The sequence below is a fragment of the Lissotriton helveticus genome (assembly GCF_964261635.1).
Source record: "Lissotriton helveticus chromosome 1_1 unlocalized genomic scaffold, aLisHel1.1 SUPER_1_unloc_38, whole genome shotgun sequence".
Lineage (NCBI taxonomy): Eukaryota > Metazoa > Chordata > Amphibia > Caudata > Salamandridae > Lissotriton > Lissotriton helveticus.
This window is the reverse complement of record NW_027611679.1, coordinates 1,197,691-1,213,777: the sequence shown is the minus strand read 5'-3', so window position 1 is coordinate 1,213,777 and position 16,087 is coordinate 1,197,691. Positions and strand designations below refer to the sequence as shown.

The following is a 16,087-nucleotide window of genomic DNA, read 5'->3' as shown; positions in this document are numbered from 1 at the left end:
ACTTGCGACGCTACTCCAGCAATGCGCCGCCCGTACACCACAAGATGCGTCACACATCTGCCCTTCCTTGCACCATGGTGCGCCGCATTCTAAATGCGGCGCATCTGTGGTGCAGCAAGGAGGGAATTGCGTGACGCATCAGTTCTGGGGCATCCCTGCTGATTTGCAGAGATGCGCCAGAACTCATAAATCTTCACTTTTGTAAGTTGTCATTCAGTTCAGAATCAGGCACTAGTTTAAGGGAGATGGATATATATTACGCTGATAGAAAATCCACCTCAACTCAGGATAATGCTCCAGTCTTCTAGGTTACTAGGATCCAGAAATGCTTGAGCCAGGAGGGCTGTAAATGTGTTGAAGGGGACTTAGGGGCTTATTACGAGTGTGGCGGTCTTCCAATGGGACTACCACAGCGGCGGTACCAGGCAGACTGCCAAGCCCATTGAGAGCCCGCCGCCGGATTATGACCTAAATCCAGGGTGGGTGGGCGGTGAAGCAGCAGTCTCGCGGCGGCTGTATTAGGCTCATTGGAGAACCTAAACAGCATATAACCACCTTAAGAGTGCCTGCAGCACATTCCTGCACCATGTCATGCATGCCACACTGTGCAGGAACAAGGGCGCAATTCCATGGGGTGGCACAACATGTGCCCCCCGCATGCAACCCCAGGAGCAGAATCGTCCGGGGCCCTGTGAGGGCCCCCTTACTTGCATGTCCTTTATCCTTTTCATGGCGGGGTCCCCGCCAGGGAAAAGGACGGTGGATATGCAGACCGTAATATGATCGGCGATGTCGGCATCGGCACTGCCAACATATTCGGGGTGTTTGCAGACCGCCTCCACAGCAGGATCCTTGATCCTGGCGGGGGGGCGGTCCCACCACCACACTCATAATACAGCGGACAGTCTGCCTGGATGGTGGCAGTTGGACCGCAACCGCGAGTACGGCGATCATGAGGACCGTCGCACTTATAGAAAGACACTTAATAAGCTGCCAGGTAAAGGCGGGAGTTGACATTTGAGCTGATCCAGTATGAACAGGAAAGCATTGTGGAAAAAGGTGTCTGGAGTTACCTTTGTCATATATACTTCCTAAAGAGCTAACTTTGTCATGTATACTTCCTGAGGAGTTACCTTTGTTATACACTTCCTAAAGAGTTACCTTTGTTATATACTTCCTGAAGAGTTACCTTGGTTAAATATTTCCTGCAGAGTTACCTTTGTTATACACTTCCTAAAGAGCCACCTTTGGTAGATACTTCCTGAAACTGAATTAACGGCAGCGCTTCCTGATTCCTCTCTTTTTCCACAATCTGTTCTGTTTAATTGAAATCTTGTCCATGTACATCTACCTAAAACTGTACCTGTAGCACGAGTGCTCCGTGACTGCCCTTTCTTTAGTAAGTTACTCAGTGAATAATGGTAAATCACTGCCTTTTCAGAAGTAAATACAATGTGACATGTTCAACCACAGTTTTAATGAAATATCCATGTATGGTAAAATGTTCCTTACTAAATTTCAAATATGGTAGAGAAGAGATGTCTTCTACAGCTGGTTAAATATTGTGTATTCACATTCTTTACGTTTGCATTTAGTAATATTGCATTTCTTTACATCCAACAGAAAATAAGTCTTAAATGCATGGATTGATTATGAATAATGAAGATAACACATCAAACCTGCAAAAATTATCAAAAATAAGGAGCTCCAAAAACATCAGTGAAATCAGAGGCAGAGGACAGATCCAGGAAGAAGCAGTCAAAGGCAATTCAGTGAATACGAGTCTGAGCTCTGCACCTCGACACCCGAAGACGAAGAAATGACCTCAACAAAACCAAGACACCAAAACTGATAAACCACCTGCAGATCAGCTTTGATCATGAGGCCGGTATGAGAGTTGGAGGAAGGTCTAGTGTCTATTTGGGATCCATAGCTTGGAACAAACTCCCTCTTCAGCTTTGAGCTGTTAGTAACGTGATAATGTTTAAAAAATGTTGGAAACTTGGCTTTTTGTCCATGTTTGAAACAACCGGATTTACTTTCTTTTCTGACCTGTGCTTTGCCCCGGGACACTCTTTGGAGTAGCTGTACACATTACGAGTCGCTTCAACATCATGATATGGCTAGAGCAGTGCTTCGCTATCAAAACTGGTAACAGACCAGCATTCAGTGCTCTAGGTGTATTGCAAACTCTTTCTAGCCAAACCACAGGCACCAGGGAAAAGCACAACGAAGTGGAGCCTAACAACTGAAGGCTAAAGGAAAGCGGAGATCTGCTCTCTGAAGTACAGAGTATTGTCCCAATTTACACCTACCGGAACAAAGATTAAGCTTTACCCGCAAGCATGCGAAGCCATTATCCATTCTAAAGATGCAATCACCCACAAGGAAGCCTTACTGATATTATGAATGTGGCAGGTATTTAGTGAGTCTTGTATTTTATTGTTAAATCGGAAATCAAGCGTCCACAATATCACACACATACAGGGAATGTGAAAATAACACAAGTGGTTTATTAACTATGCTGACCCTTCAGGAAACACGGTCAGGAGAAAAATCGTGCAATTCCACTGAATATGTCAAGAACTTTAGCCAATTAGAAACCATAAAAGAGCATCAGCGAATACAAACAGGGGAAAAACCATACCATTGCAATGAATGTATAAAGAGCTTCAGTCGGTTAACAGACCTCCAAACACATCAGCGAACACACACAGGGGAAAAACCATACCATTGCAAGGAATGTGTAAAGAGCTTCAGTCAAATTTCAAACCTCCACACACATCAGAGAATACACACAGGGGAAAAACCATACCATTGCAACAAATGTAAAAAGAGCTTCAGTCAAATAGCAAACCTCTACACACATCAGAAAATACACATAGGGGAAAAACCATACCATTGCAGTGAATGTGTAAAGAGCTTCTGTCGGTTACAAGAACTCCAAAGACATCAGCGAACCCACACAGGGGAAAAACCATACCATTGCAAGGAATGTGTAAAGAGCTTCAGTCAAATATCAAACCTCTACACACATCAGAAAATACACATAGGGGAAAAACCATACAATTGCAGTGAATGTGTGAAGAGCTTCTGTCGGTTAACAGACCTCCAAACACATCAGCGAACACACACAGGGGAAAAACCATACCATTGCAGTGAATGTGTGAAGAGCTTCAGTCAATTATCAAGCCTCCATAGACATCATAGAATACACACAGGGGAAAAACCATACCATTGTAAGGAATGTGTAAAGAGCTTCAATCACATTTCACAGCTCCACACACATCAGAGATTACACACAGGGGGAAAACCATACTATTGCAGTGAATGTGTGAAGAGTTTCAGTACGTTAGCAAAACTCCAAACACATCAGCGAACACAAACAGGGGAAAAACCATACCATTGCAAGGAATGTGTGAAGAGCTTCAGTCAATTATCACACCTCCGCAGACATCAGAGAATACACACAGGGGAAAAACCCTACAATTGCAGTGAATGTGTGAAGAGTTTCAGTACGTTAGCAAAACTCCAAACACATCAGCGAACACACACAGGGGAAAAACCATACCATTGCAGTGAATGTGTGAAGAGCTTCTGTCGGTTACAAGAACTCCAAATACATCAGCGAACCCACACAGGGGAAAAACCATACCATTGCAAGGAATGTGTGAAGAGCTTCAGTCAATTATCAAACCTCCACACACATCAGCGAACACACACAGGGGAAAAACCATACCATTGCAGTGAATGTGTGAAGAGCTTCTGTCGGTTACAAGAACTCCAAATACATCAGCGAACCCACACAGGGGAAAAACCATACCATTGCAAGGAATGTGTAAAGAGCTTCAATCACATTTCACAGCTCCACACACATCAGAGAATACACACAGGGGAAAAACCATACCAGTGCAGTGAATGTGTAAAGAGCTTCAGTCAGTTAACAGACCTCCGGAGACATCAACGAATACACACTGGGGAAAAACCATACAATTGCAGTGAATGTGGAAGTAGTTTTAGGTCACAATCAAACCTCCACACACATCAGAGAAAACACACAGGGGAAAAACCCTACCATTGCAATGAATGTGGGAGTAGTTTTAGCGTACAATCAAACCTCCGGACACATCAGCGAATACACACAGGGGAAAAACCATACAATTGCAGTGAATGTGGCAGTAGTTTTACTTACTCTTCAGCATTAAGAAATCATCAGCGAGCTCACAAAGGGGAAACAAATCTTTTAAATGCCATGAATGCTTGAAAAGCTGAAGTCCATTATCAATCCTAAACAGGCATCAGCAAACAAACGCAGAAGAAAAGCATTCAAGTGCAATGAATGTGTGAAGAAATGTAGTCAATTATCAAGCCTATGTAGACATCAGCTTGCTCTCACTCTGTAAATACCATACAAGTGTAGTGAGTGTAGAAGTACCTTTAGGAAATCTTTTGCATTAAGGATTCATCAGTTAATGCTCACAGAGAAAAATCCTTTCAGGTGCAGTGAATGTGTGAATATCTTCTGTCAGTTATAAAACCTACGAATACATCAACTAACATACACAGAGTAAAAATGGGCATTGCAATGAATGTCAGAAGTGATTTTGTCAATTGTGAACACACCTGGGGTAAACCGTACAATTGCACTAAAAGTGTGACGAGCTTTTGTCAATTTCCGATCCTACAGAGCCTCAGCGAACACACACCTTCATTATAAATAATACTAGAGATGCAGTGAATTCAGAAAGAACTTAATAACAATAGCAATAATTTAGACTCATCTGAGGACATTGACAGGAACAGAAGAGTGCAGTTATTGTGAGATGAAGGAATTACAGGAAAAATATGTATAATTATGTGGGATATTCAAATACCAGATGAATAAAGACTCGACTAGATGAAAAGAAGAAAACCAAAGATTTGTAGAATAATAAAAGTGTCTGTTCCCAGTGATTGTTCACTTTGGTACATATTGAAAAAAACAATGTGATATAACAGGAAATCCACTGGGAGACTAGCACAATGTGGAATAAAAGAAAAGAAACACTGGCGGTTTTTATTTGGCGGTGAAGAGTTACAAAGAAAAACATCCAAGAGTTCCTGTTCATGCTACTTGTAAAAGTGTAGGGATGAATACGATTCTGCCTGCACACATTGCTATATTAGCATAAGTGAGTTAGTTGCTCAAACGCCATTTTGCTGTTTTTGCACATGACACTACATGTCTCTGTTTTTATAAAGACAAACAGCTTGCTTTTCCTTCACATGAGAACGGTCTGTTTTTCACATCTCTAGACTCACACTGCGACCTCAAGTCTGCACAAAGTGTTCAATGTTAAAATAACAATGTATGCTGTTGATGCAGGTTGATCGGTCCACGCTCTAGACACAACACAAACAGAGCTGCACATTTTTGAAACTCAGGTGCTTTTAATATTGCACTGCATGCATGAGACTAGCACTTGGAAAAAACCTTTCAATCGACAAAGAGCTGTGCTGATCTGGGATGTGATTCACTTCACCTGACTTTGGAGGTATGGGGTTCCCGGTTTTAACCTAGAGAACTTCTATTATTATAATACCTAGCTCCTAGCAAGGGGAGGGTGGTACACAAGGCGCTATAGACCTGGTTCCACTATCATTATAATATGATTTCTCCCTTTGTATTTTATGGAATTGTAACAATGTTGATTGTATTGATTTTATGCATCTTTTTACTTATGTTAGCAAAGATACTGCATCTTAGAGCACGTAGTTGAAATAAACATTTTAAACTATACATTGACTCTGATTACTCACATTGTGGACATTTATGAGAGTAAAATCAAAAGAGTGTTCTTGATTCCCACTATTCCTGAGAGGTACCAAAGTCGCTTGTTCATTGGTAGCTTTGCTGTAGTACGGAGAATGAATGAGACACTGTTGCTAGTCGGATAGGGGTTCTGGGCACTGAGGTGGATTTTTGGTACACCACAATACACTGAGGTCCTGGTTTCCTGCGCATAGTTCTGTGCATGAGCAGAATTCCCGCAACATGGCGCCCAAAGTCTTGATTAGTGCTTGTATCTGTCCACAATACCCTCAACACCTTTTCCGGTTAACAGGCGTGACGGATGAACCTACCTATACAAATGTGTTATAGGTTAATTCAAGCATGAGATTCATGAAAAGGTTCACATTTTGAATTACATCAACATTATTATTATTATTATTAATGTGAATATTTACACACAGGTACATATTTTAGATTGTTTAGTGCAATACCAGAAAGAATTGAGGCTTCAAGCTAGATAATTAAAACTTTATTGTGTTTCTGCATTTTACACAGAAAAGTGACAAAGCCCTGATGATAGTCTGGGAACTGGTTTCCTCGGACTAGAAATGCGTCGGCACATCTGAGGGAGCAATCAATATCACTAAGCATTTGAACTAGCTCTGGCTGGTTGTAAAAGTCATCCTTATTTTAGGACGTGCTCCTTCCTTTTGACTTTGTCTCTTCATTCTTTATTAATTCAGATTAACTTTTTTGAACATTTCAATTGTTTGTGTTTGTATAGTGAATTTTTTGTGGAATGTATGATAATTGTGTATATGAATTGTAAATATTTTGTTTGTAAATAGTTAGATGCTGGAATTTAAATGTATTGAATGTACAGTTTTTTCCTTTTTTGCGAAACTTACAAAAGAAGAATGAAATTGTTTTTCGAAATAGACAAGTATAAATAAATATACCGGGTCAAACTCAATAAGTTTGTGTTTCTCCTATGATCTGATATAAGTTTTTGGAAATTAATTGGGTGTAGACATATTCTTATGTTTTCTGGTTTTGGATTATCGACATTTAAATTCATGTTGTCGTACATGTGCGGTACAGAACACCCACAGTTCAGCTCTCGTTAACAGTCTGATGTGAAAAAGATTTAAGATCACACAAGACATTTCAAATGGCTTTTTTAGTCATAACCTGTCCTCCGTTAGTTGTCAATGGACAGTGTTCACTTGTGGCGGCAAACAAAAACAATTTAAAAGATTGGCCATAGGCTATAAAACAGCCCAGGTGTCTTTGCCGCAAGTGTTGTCTCTTTGTTAGATGGCATTGATCCTAATGGGTACTCGTACATTGATGATATTTATCTAATGGACGACGAATTATGGCCGCATCTGTGTCGCATTGACCGCATCATAGTTATGTTTCCGGACTTCAGTTATAAATTTATCTTTGCAAAGTCAGACATTGCGGAGTTCACTGTTGAGCCCAGTGTTGTTCCTGGGCTCAACAATGAAGGTAGAGGTCTTGCACCTCACTGCCTGGAGAAATGTGCATGTTTATGGTCTCTGTAGGAAGGTGGCTACCTGACTATGGTTACCCCCGATTTTTTGCCTTGTGTTTAGCTGGTTTTTGACTTAGTTGACCTGGTTCCCTGCTAATCAGGGCCCCAGGCCATCTGCTCTCTCTGTAAAATGGATTCCATGTACCCTAGGTACATACCACAATTGGAAATGGACTCCTTGTCAGCCCCTGTATAATGCACTATAGGTGCCCAGGGCATAGGGGCCACCAAGGCCTACCAGGGGCTGCAGCATATCTTTTGCCACCCCTGGCTGGTTCTTAAATTGACACAACTGGCTGATCACTCAGCTGGGGTAAGGTGGTGTAATCACCCCTTGCTTAGATATAGTATACCTATATCTAAACCTATATCTGGACACATATTAACCTGTGAGCCACTCCTATGGAAGGCCTCATCAATCCTGGAGGCAGAGTGCGTGGTTTCATGTGAGATGGAGCTCTAGCATGAGCTGAGCCTGTCTGCAGCTGTCGGGAACAACTCCCTAAGCTGTTTCAGGATAACGCCATACCATATACTCTTAAGTGCCTTATAACCCTCGCAGTTATATAGCATCTTTGGTTTGGCTTTATCAAAACATGTCGTGTAAGGTGTCATACGATTTGGAATACTATCCCCTCGCCAGTTCTGGCGACGGGGATAGCATTCCACCCCTCTAGAGGGGTAAGACATGTTACTTTACTTAAATGTGGTTAATTTCAAAAAGGGCCTTAGATCCACAAAATGGATGCCTCTGCCACAGACACGGGTCTGGACCCCTGCAGCTGACCGAAACTCCGCCAAATGGGGCCTGGACAAAGGGTTTCCTGTCGCAGGGGGGGTTTTACCACCCTCCAGACAGGAGATAGTGGATTGTAGCAGGGAGGTCTGAAAGAAACCAGACACTGCTTGGGGCGCACAAGGCTGCCCCTTGCATAATCCGGCCAAACCGGTTCTGGGGCACTCCAGCCCTCGTGCCAGGGCGGCCTGGATCAAAGGAAAGGGGTGTATCCACCCCCTTCCTGGGTCCCACCCATAGGAGGGGACCTAGCAGGTAATCACGCCCCCCAGATTCGAATAAGAGTGGGAGCAGTGCCAATGCACTTTAGATTTCCTGACGAAACATAAGAAACAAAACTCTGGACCCTTGGACCTCCTACTCAACGTGGAAGCCCGAAGAATCTCCCTTGTGGTCAAGGAGTGACCACCCTGTGTAAACAGGCACCATCCAGCCCTCGACGTCTACTTTGTCGCAGTTCCCGCCGGAACTCGAGCGACTGAGATCGACGAGATCAAGCTTGCCTGCCTTCCTACAGCCCGATCCACAGTCCCTGCAGAGCTGAGACCCGTGGAGGTGACCGGAAGCGTGGGGCACGCCATCTTGAATTGACCACGAGACGCTGACCGTGCAGCCCACGAGTGACCCTCAAAGCTGTACACCGGGGTTTGAGAATCCCCAACCCTGAGCCACTCTTGCAACGAAGTTCAGCCCTCCACACTCGACGAGTGCTGCGTGGGGCCCTTCTGCTCCATTTGGCTCAACGCGTTGGCCCGGTCACTTGCCAGCCGGCTAGTGGTCCCTGTGCCGACGGAACTACAAATACGACTTGTGAATCTGGTTGCTCCAGATCTACACCAGCGCCCCTGAAAAGGAGCCCCCACTCTGACCTTCCTGGTTCGAGTGAGAAGCAATCTCCCGGTTCCGCGTGGATTGCTTTTGCCAAGTGTTGTTTGCTCCAATATTGAAGCCGAGAGCGCCGACGGCGAGAACCTGCGTGGGACAGATCGTGACCTGCTCCTGGATGTCGCAGATGCCCCAGAGCCCACGTGACAGCGGAGCGAAGCGCCTCGACGACCACCTGATTGCGCCCGACATTGCCTGGTTCCGTCCTGGTTCCACCCTGGTCACTGCTGAGTGACCCAGACTCTGTCCCCTCTGCTTTCAGGTACTTTTCGACTTGAGTCCACCCTTGGACTCCACCGGAAACTTCTCTTTCACCCCGCCTGCAGCCCTTTCAGCTTTAAGCACCAAGAGCCTGCGTGACGAAACCCGACTCAACTTCGACCCTGTGCACCCGCTTCCTGTGGGTGAGGTAACTTTGCTCCGCCGGTGTTCCCACACTGGTACACATCTCTAGGGTCTGTGTCTTAAGTTTTGTTCCTCTAGGTTCAGCGGAAGTGTCCTTAAACTTTAACTTTACAACTTTTACGCACCATTGGTTAACATTGGTGCACGCGTGCGCTTTCCGCACTGCACCCGAATCCCGTGGGCCATTCCCGACTTCAGCATTGCTTGTCCTGACTGCTCCCAGCGATTCCCTAGGCCCTAGGCCTAACCACTGTTCGATTGGTATCTCTTATACCACTTGTTTAGTATATGGTTTGAGTGGCCCCCGCCCTCATCCATAATCGTGCAACTTTGTATGTTTAAACAGTGCTTTTGATTTAACGCTTGTGCCCCTTTATTCATAAAGAATACTGGGGATTGTTTTTAGTAATAAACACATATATTTTTATAATATATACTTGTGTGGTGTCCTTTCATTTGATATTACAGGATTGTATGTGGTAAAACAGCTCGCTTAACACGACCTCTTAAGTTAAGCCTTTAGGCTGCTTAGTCCATGCTACCCCTAGGATAGCTTGTCTAATAAGGTTGACTTACAACCAGACACCATAAGGGATTGTTTGGTCTGATAATCGGTGGTTCCAGAATTGGAAACATCACCTATCAGGCCAACTTCTCACATTGGTGAGCAGCGGTGCGGATTTGAGCTTGCTGTTGTTTTACCATTGCAATCTTTTTATCAAATTGAAAGATCACATCAAGTACCTCTAGGTACATATAAATCAAAAGCTTAGCATATTAAGTTCTACTGAACTTAGTAGTTGTAGATTAAAGGGATTAGCACACCCTGACTACAACTCACTAGCAAGGTACAGTAGGAAAACACTTAGTGTAGGTAAGTGCACCACTTACACCTCACTAGAGTCATGTCTGACACAGGAGTGGCCTCAGGGTCTACCCCTGTGACAGTTGACCTTACCAAGGTAACTTCCAGCTATGACAAATTAACCCGAAAGGACTTGATTGCCTTGTGCATTTCAAGAGGGTTAAAAAGGGGCAGAAGTCCCACCTGTCCTATCCTGATAGCCATTCTAGAACAGGATGACTTAGAGAAGGTGAATGAAGTTACCTTAGAGTCAGGAGATGGAGAGAACCCCCCTGTAACTGATGCCCCTCAGGAGGAGGGGGAGGAGGACTCAGAAGTAGAGGACCTCGAGGATCAGGATCAGAGAGGTAGCCAGGTCCAAGTTGCCAGGCTTAACCAGGCCAACTTAGACCTACTGGGGAATGGAGAGGGCCAGCACCTCCCCAGACCCTATAACATTCTCCCAGGCAACAGAAGAGTGAGATCTCCCTCAGGGGACTCTCATATTTCTAGTGCCTCAAGAGAATCTGAGAGAGGTATGACTGCCTCTCAGAAGACTGAGCATAGGGCCAGAATGAGGGCTGTCAAACTCCAAATAGAGAGGGAGGAGGTAGCCCTGGCTCAAGCTAAACGTACCTTGGCTCAAGCTAGACTTACCTTGGCAAGAGAGCAAAAATTGTGTGGCTTAGATGCCACTGGTGGCAGCAATATTCCTAAAGAGAAACCCAGGTCCTATGATAGTAGAAACCTGACAAAGATTGTGCCCCCCTACAAGGAAGGGGATGACATCCACAAGTGGATAACTGCTCTTAAGAGAGCCTGCATGGTACAGCAGGTTCCTGAGGAACAGTGTGCAGCAATCTTATGGTACTCCTTTTCAGAGAAAGGGAGAGATAAGCTCCTCACTGTTAGACATGAGGATGCAAACAATTACAAAGTCCTGAAGAGTGTTCTGATAGATGGGTTTGGCTTAACCACTGAACAGTACAGGTTGAAGTTCAGAGACACCCAGAAGACACAGACTCAGGACTGGACTGATTTTGTTGATTGTGCAACTAAGGCTCTGGAGGGTTGGCTACATGGCAGCAAAGTACATGACTTTACAGGATTGTATAATTTGATTATGAGGGAGCAGATCCTAAGTAATTGTCAGAACCAGCTCTTACACCAGCACCTGGTGGACTCTGATCTGACCTCTCCCCAAGAATTGGGAAAGAAGGCAGACAAGTGGGTCAGAACCAGGATTGGGCCTAAGAATCAGGACAGTAACCAGAAGAAGGAGTCTACCAAGCCTCAAGATAAGGGTGGGGATAAAAATAAAGAAAAGACTTCCCCAGGGCCCCAAAACTCCAAGAATGGGCGTGGGTCCCAAGACACTTCTTCAACTGAGAAAAAGCCTTATTGTTATGCCTGTAAACAGGTTGGGCATTACAAAACAGACAACTGTTGTCCCAAGAATAACAATAAAGAGAATATACCTCCAAAGCCAGCTCCAACACCTCCTGTTACTGTCAGCAGTAATCCCCCAGGAAGTGGGAGCACACCCAGGAATCTGGGTGGGTTTACTTTTGGAGCCCAGGAGGACCCTGGCCTATCCAGGTCCCCCTCCCCAAATGATCTTGTTTATGAGACTGGCAGGGGGTTTGCCAACTTCTCTGATTGCCCAAATACTTTGAGCAAATATAGACAAGAACCCATCATCAATGGTTTGAAGGTTGAAGCTTTTAGAGACACAGGGGCTAGCATCACCATGGTGGCTGACTGTATAGTCCCCTCTAAGCAACTTTTACCAGGTGCCACATACCAGGTAACAAACATTGATGGCGTCAAAACCAATCATCCCATGGCAGTAGTAAGTCTCAGCTGGGGAGGTGTCATTGGCCCCAAGAGAGTGGCAGTGTCATCAAACTTGCCTGTAGACTGCCTACTTGGTAATGATTTGGAAATCTCAGCCTGGGCTGAGGTTGAACAGGAAACCCATTCTAGAATGGTGAATTCCAATGCAAAGGTTAGTGGGGCTGTAATGGCTACAGCCCCAATTCAAGATGTCCTTCCTGAAAAGGTTGGTAGGGCTGAGAAACTCTCTGCCCCATCTTTAGCAAAAGCTCTTCCTGAACAGAATAGCAAAGCTGTTATGATAACAGCAGAAACCCAAACTGAGTCTCCTCCTGAAAAGGTTGGTGGGGCTGTGATGGCCACAGCCCAAACTCAAACTGATGTGTGTGTTGTGAAGCCTGAAATGATGGATAACTCCACACAAACTGAGAGCATGGAGGAGGAAGAGAAATCTCCCCCTCACCAGACTTTAGGACAGGATCAGCCTCCTCAGGGAACTGGTCTTACCCCTGATGAAGGAGCTGCCCCAGAGGTGGTCGGGCCTAGCCTGACAGAGCCTCTGATGTCCGTGGACCCTTCTCAGGTGGGACCCAGTCTGGAGCAGGTAACCTGCCCCTCTCTACCTTGCCTTAGCCAGCCCAGGGCTGCAGAGGACAAGAAGGACAGTGAGACCCAGAGGGCCCCCTGTCAAATAAAGCACCCCCATCAAAAGATTAGGTGCACCAAAACTAGTAGCCCTAGTGAGGTGAAAACTTTAAAGACTCCTGAGGGAGCCCCCTTAAAAACAGTTAGGGACCTCCCACAGATGGATTCTGTTGGGCACAGCCAAACCTGGGACCCAAAGGGCCCAAACCTGAACTGTCCCTCCAGCAAGCCAAACAGAGGGACCCAGCCTCCAGCTTTAGGTAGCCAGAGGTTGACCCTGAGAGCACAGTGCAACTCAGTTAAAGAAAGAAAGGCACACATGGTGGAAGATAATTGGAGGAAGCTAAGCCCTAAATTAGTAGAGCCTCACTTCAATACTCCATATCCAAACCAGCCTTTAACTTTGCATAAACACACCCAAGGTAGTGATTCCCTATGGTGGAGACCCTCTAATACCCCAAGGGCGAGGGACTGCTTAGTGGACCATGAGACAGGGGGTACTCATGTTAGTGCAGGTACTTCCTTATATGGCCACTCAGGCAATATAGGCTTACCTGGCCAAGGATAGCCTTATCTCCTTTCGTTTGGGGGGGGGGGTTATGTAGGAAGGTGGCTACCTGACTATGGTTACCCCCGATTTTTTGCCTTGTGTTTAGCTGGTTTTTGACTTAGTTGACCTGGTTCCCTGCTAATCAGGGCCCCAGGCCATCTGCTCTCTCTGTAAAATGGATTCCATGTACCCTAGGTACATACCACAATTGGAAATGGACTCCTTGTCAGCCCCTGTATAATGCACTATAGGTGCCCAGGGCATAGGGGCCACCAAGGCCTACCAGGGGCTGCAGCATATCTTTTGCCACCCCTGGCTGGTTCTTAAATTGACACAACTGGCTGATCACTCAGCTGGGGTAAGGTGGTGTAATCACCCCTTGCTTAGATATAGTATACCTATATCTAAACCTATATCTGGACACATATTAACCTGTGAGCCACTCCTATGGAAGGCCTCATCAATCCTGGAGGCAGAGTGCGTGGTTTCATGTGAGATGGAGCTCTAGCATGAGCTGAGCCTGTCTGCAGCTGTCGGGAACAACTCCCTAAGCTGTTTCAGGATAACGCCATACCATATACTCTTAAGTGCCTTATAACCCTCGCGGTTATATAGCATCTTTGGTTTGGCTTTATCAAAACATGTCGTGTAAGGTGTCATACGATTTGGAATACTATCCCCTCGCCAGTTCTGGCGACGGGGATAGCATTCCACCCCTCTAGAGGGGTAAGACATGTTACTTTACTTAAATGCGGTTAATTTCAAAAAGGGCCTTAGATCCACAAAATGGATGCCTCTGCCACAGACACGGGTCTGGACCCCTGCAGCTGACCGAAACTCCACCAAATGGGGCCTGGACAAAGGGTTTCCTGTCGCAGGGGGGGTTTTACCACCCTCCAGACAGGAGATAGTGGATTGTAGCAGGGAGGTCTGAAAGAAACCAGACACTGCTTGGGGAGCACAAGGCTGCCCCTTGCATAATCCGGCCAAACCGGTTCTGGGGCACTCCAGCCCTCGTGCCAGGGCGGCCTGGATCAAAGGAAAGGGGTGTATCCACCCCCTTCCTGGGTCCCACCCATAGGAGGGGACCTAGCAGGTAATCACGCCCCCCAGATTCGAATAAGAGTGGGAGCAGTGCCAATGCACTTTAGATTTCCTGACAAAACATAAGAAACGAAACTCTGGACCCTTGGACCTCCTACTCAACGTGGAAGCCCGAAGAATCTCCCTTGTGGTCAAGGAGTGACCACCCTGTGTAAACAGGCACCATCCAGCCCTCGACGTCTACTTTGTCGCAGTTCTCGCCGGAACTCGAGCGACTGAGATCGACGAGATCAAGCTTGCCTGCCTTCCTACAGCCCGATCCACAGTCCCTGCAGAGCTGAGACCCGTGGAGGCGACCGGAAGCGTGGGGCACGCCATCTTGAATAGACCATGAGACGCTGACCGTGCAGCCCACGAGTGACCCTCGAAGCTGTACACCGGGGTTTGAGAAGCCCCAACCCTGAGCCACTCTTGCAACAAAGTTCAGCCCTCCACACTCGACGAGTGCTGCGTGGGGCCCTTCTGCTCCATTTGGCTCAACACGTTGGCCCGGTCACTTGCCAGCCAGCTAGTGGTCCCTGTGCCGACAAAACTACAAATACGACTTGTGAATCTGGTTGCTCCAGATCTACACCAGCTCCCCTGAAAAGGAGCCCCCACTCTGACCTTCCTGGTTCGAGTGAGAAGCAATCTCCCGGTTTCGCGTGGATTGCTTTTGCCAAGTGTTGTTTGCTCCAATCTTGAAGCCGACAGCGCCGACGGCGAGAGCCTGCGTGGGACAGATCGTGACCTGCTCCTGGACGTCGCAGATGCCCCAGAGCCCACGTGACAGTGGAGAGAAGCGCCTCGACGACCACCTGATTGCGCCCGACATTGCCTGGTTTCGTCCTGGTTCCACCCTGGTCACTGCTGAGTGACCCAGACTCTGTCCCCTCTGCTTTCAGGTACTTTTCGACTTGAGTCCACCCTTGGACTCCACCGGACACTTCTCTTTCACCCCGCCTGCAGCCCTTTCAGCTTCAAGCACCAAGAGCCTGCGTGACGAAACCCGACTCAACTTCGACCCTGTGCACCCGCTTCCTGTGGGTGAGGTAACTTTGCTCCGCCGGTGTTCCCACACTGGTACACATCTCTAGGGTCTGTGTCTTAAGTTTTGTTCCTCTAGGTTCAGCGGAAGTGTCCTTAAACTTTAACTTTACAACTTTTACGCACCATTGGTTAACATTGGTGCACGCGTGCGCTTTCCGCACTGCACCCGAATCCCGTGGGCCATTCCCGACTTCAGCATTGCTTGTCCTGACTGCTCCCAGCGATTCCCTAGGCCCTAGGCCTAACCACTGTTCGATTGGTATCTCTTATACCACTTGTTTAGTATATGGTTTGAGTGGCCCCCGCCCTCATCCATAATCGTGCAACTTTGTATGTTTAAACAGTGCTTTTGATTTAACGCTTGTGCCCCTTTATTCATAAAGAATACTGGGGATTGTTTTTAGTAATAAACACATATATTTTTATAATATATACTTGTGTGGTGTCCTTTCATTTGATATTACAGGATTGTATGTGGTAAAACAGCTCGCTTAACACGACCTCTTAAGTTAAGCCTTTAGGCTGCTTAGTCCATGCTACCCCTAGGATAGCTTGTCTAATAAGGTTGACTTACAACCAGACACCATAAGGGATTGTTTGGTCTGATAATCGGTGGTTCCAGAATTGGAAACATCACCTATTAGGCCAACTTCTCACAGTCT

The 16,087-nt window shown here is 46.2% G+C and overlaps 1 protein-coding gene across 1 annotated transcript; it reads left to right on the top strand.

Moving 5' to 3' along the window:
- The first annotated feature begins 1,633 nt into the window (after positions 1–1,633).
- Positions 1,634–6,176, top strand: LOC144805980 (uncharacterized). The gene has a single exon (XM_078672441.1). It carries the CDS (start codon positions 2,522–2,524, stop codon positions 4,262–4,264), a length of 1,743 nt encoding a protein of 580 aa, XP_078528567.1. The 5' UTR covers positions 1,634–2,521; the 3' UTR covers positions 4,265–6,176.
- The last annotated feature ends 9,911 nt before the right edge of the window (positions 6,177–16,087 follow it).

Bases quoted from the DNA above. Each gene is read 5' to 3' on its own strand.
- LOC144805980 (XM_078672441.1), top strand. From the start codon at position 2,522: ATGCTGACCCTTCAGGAAACACGGTCAGGAGAAAAATCGTGCAATTCC.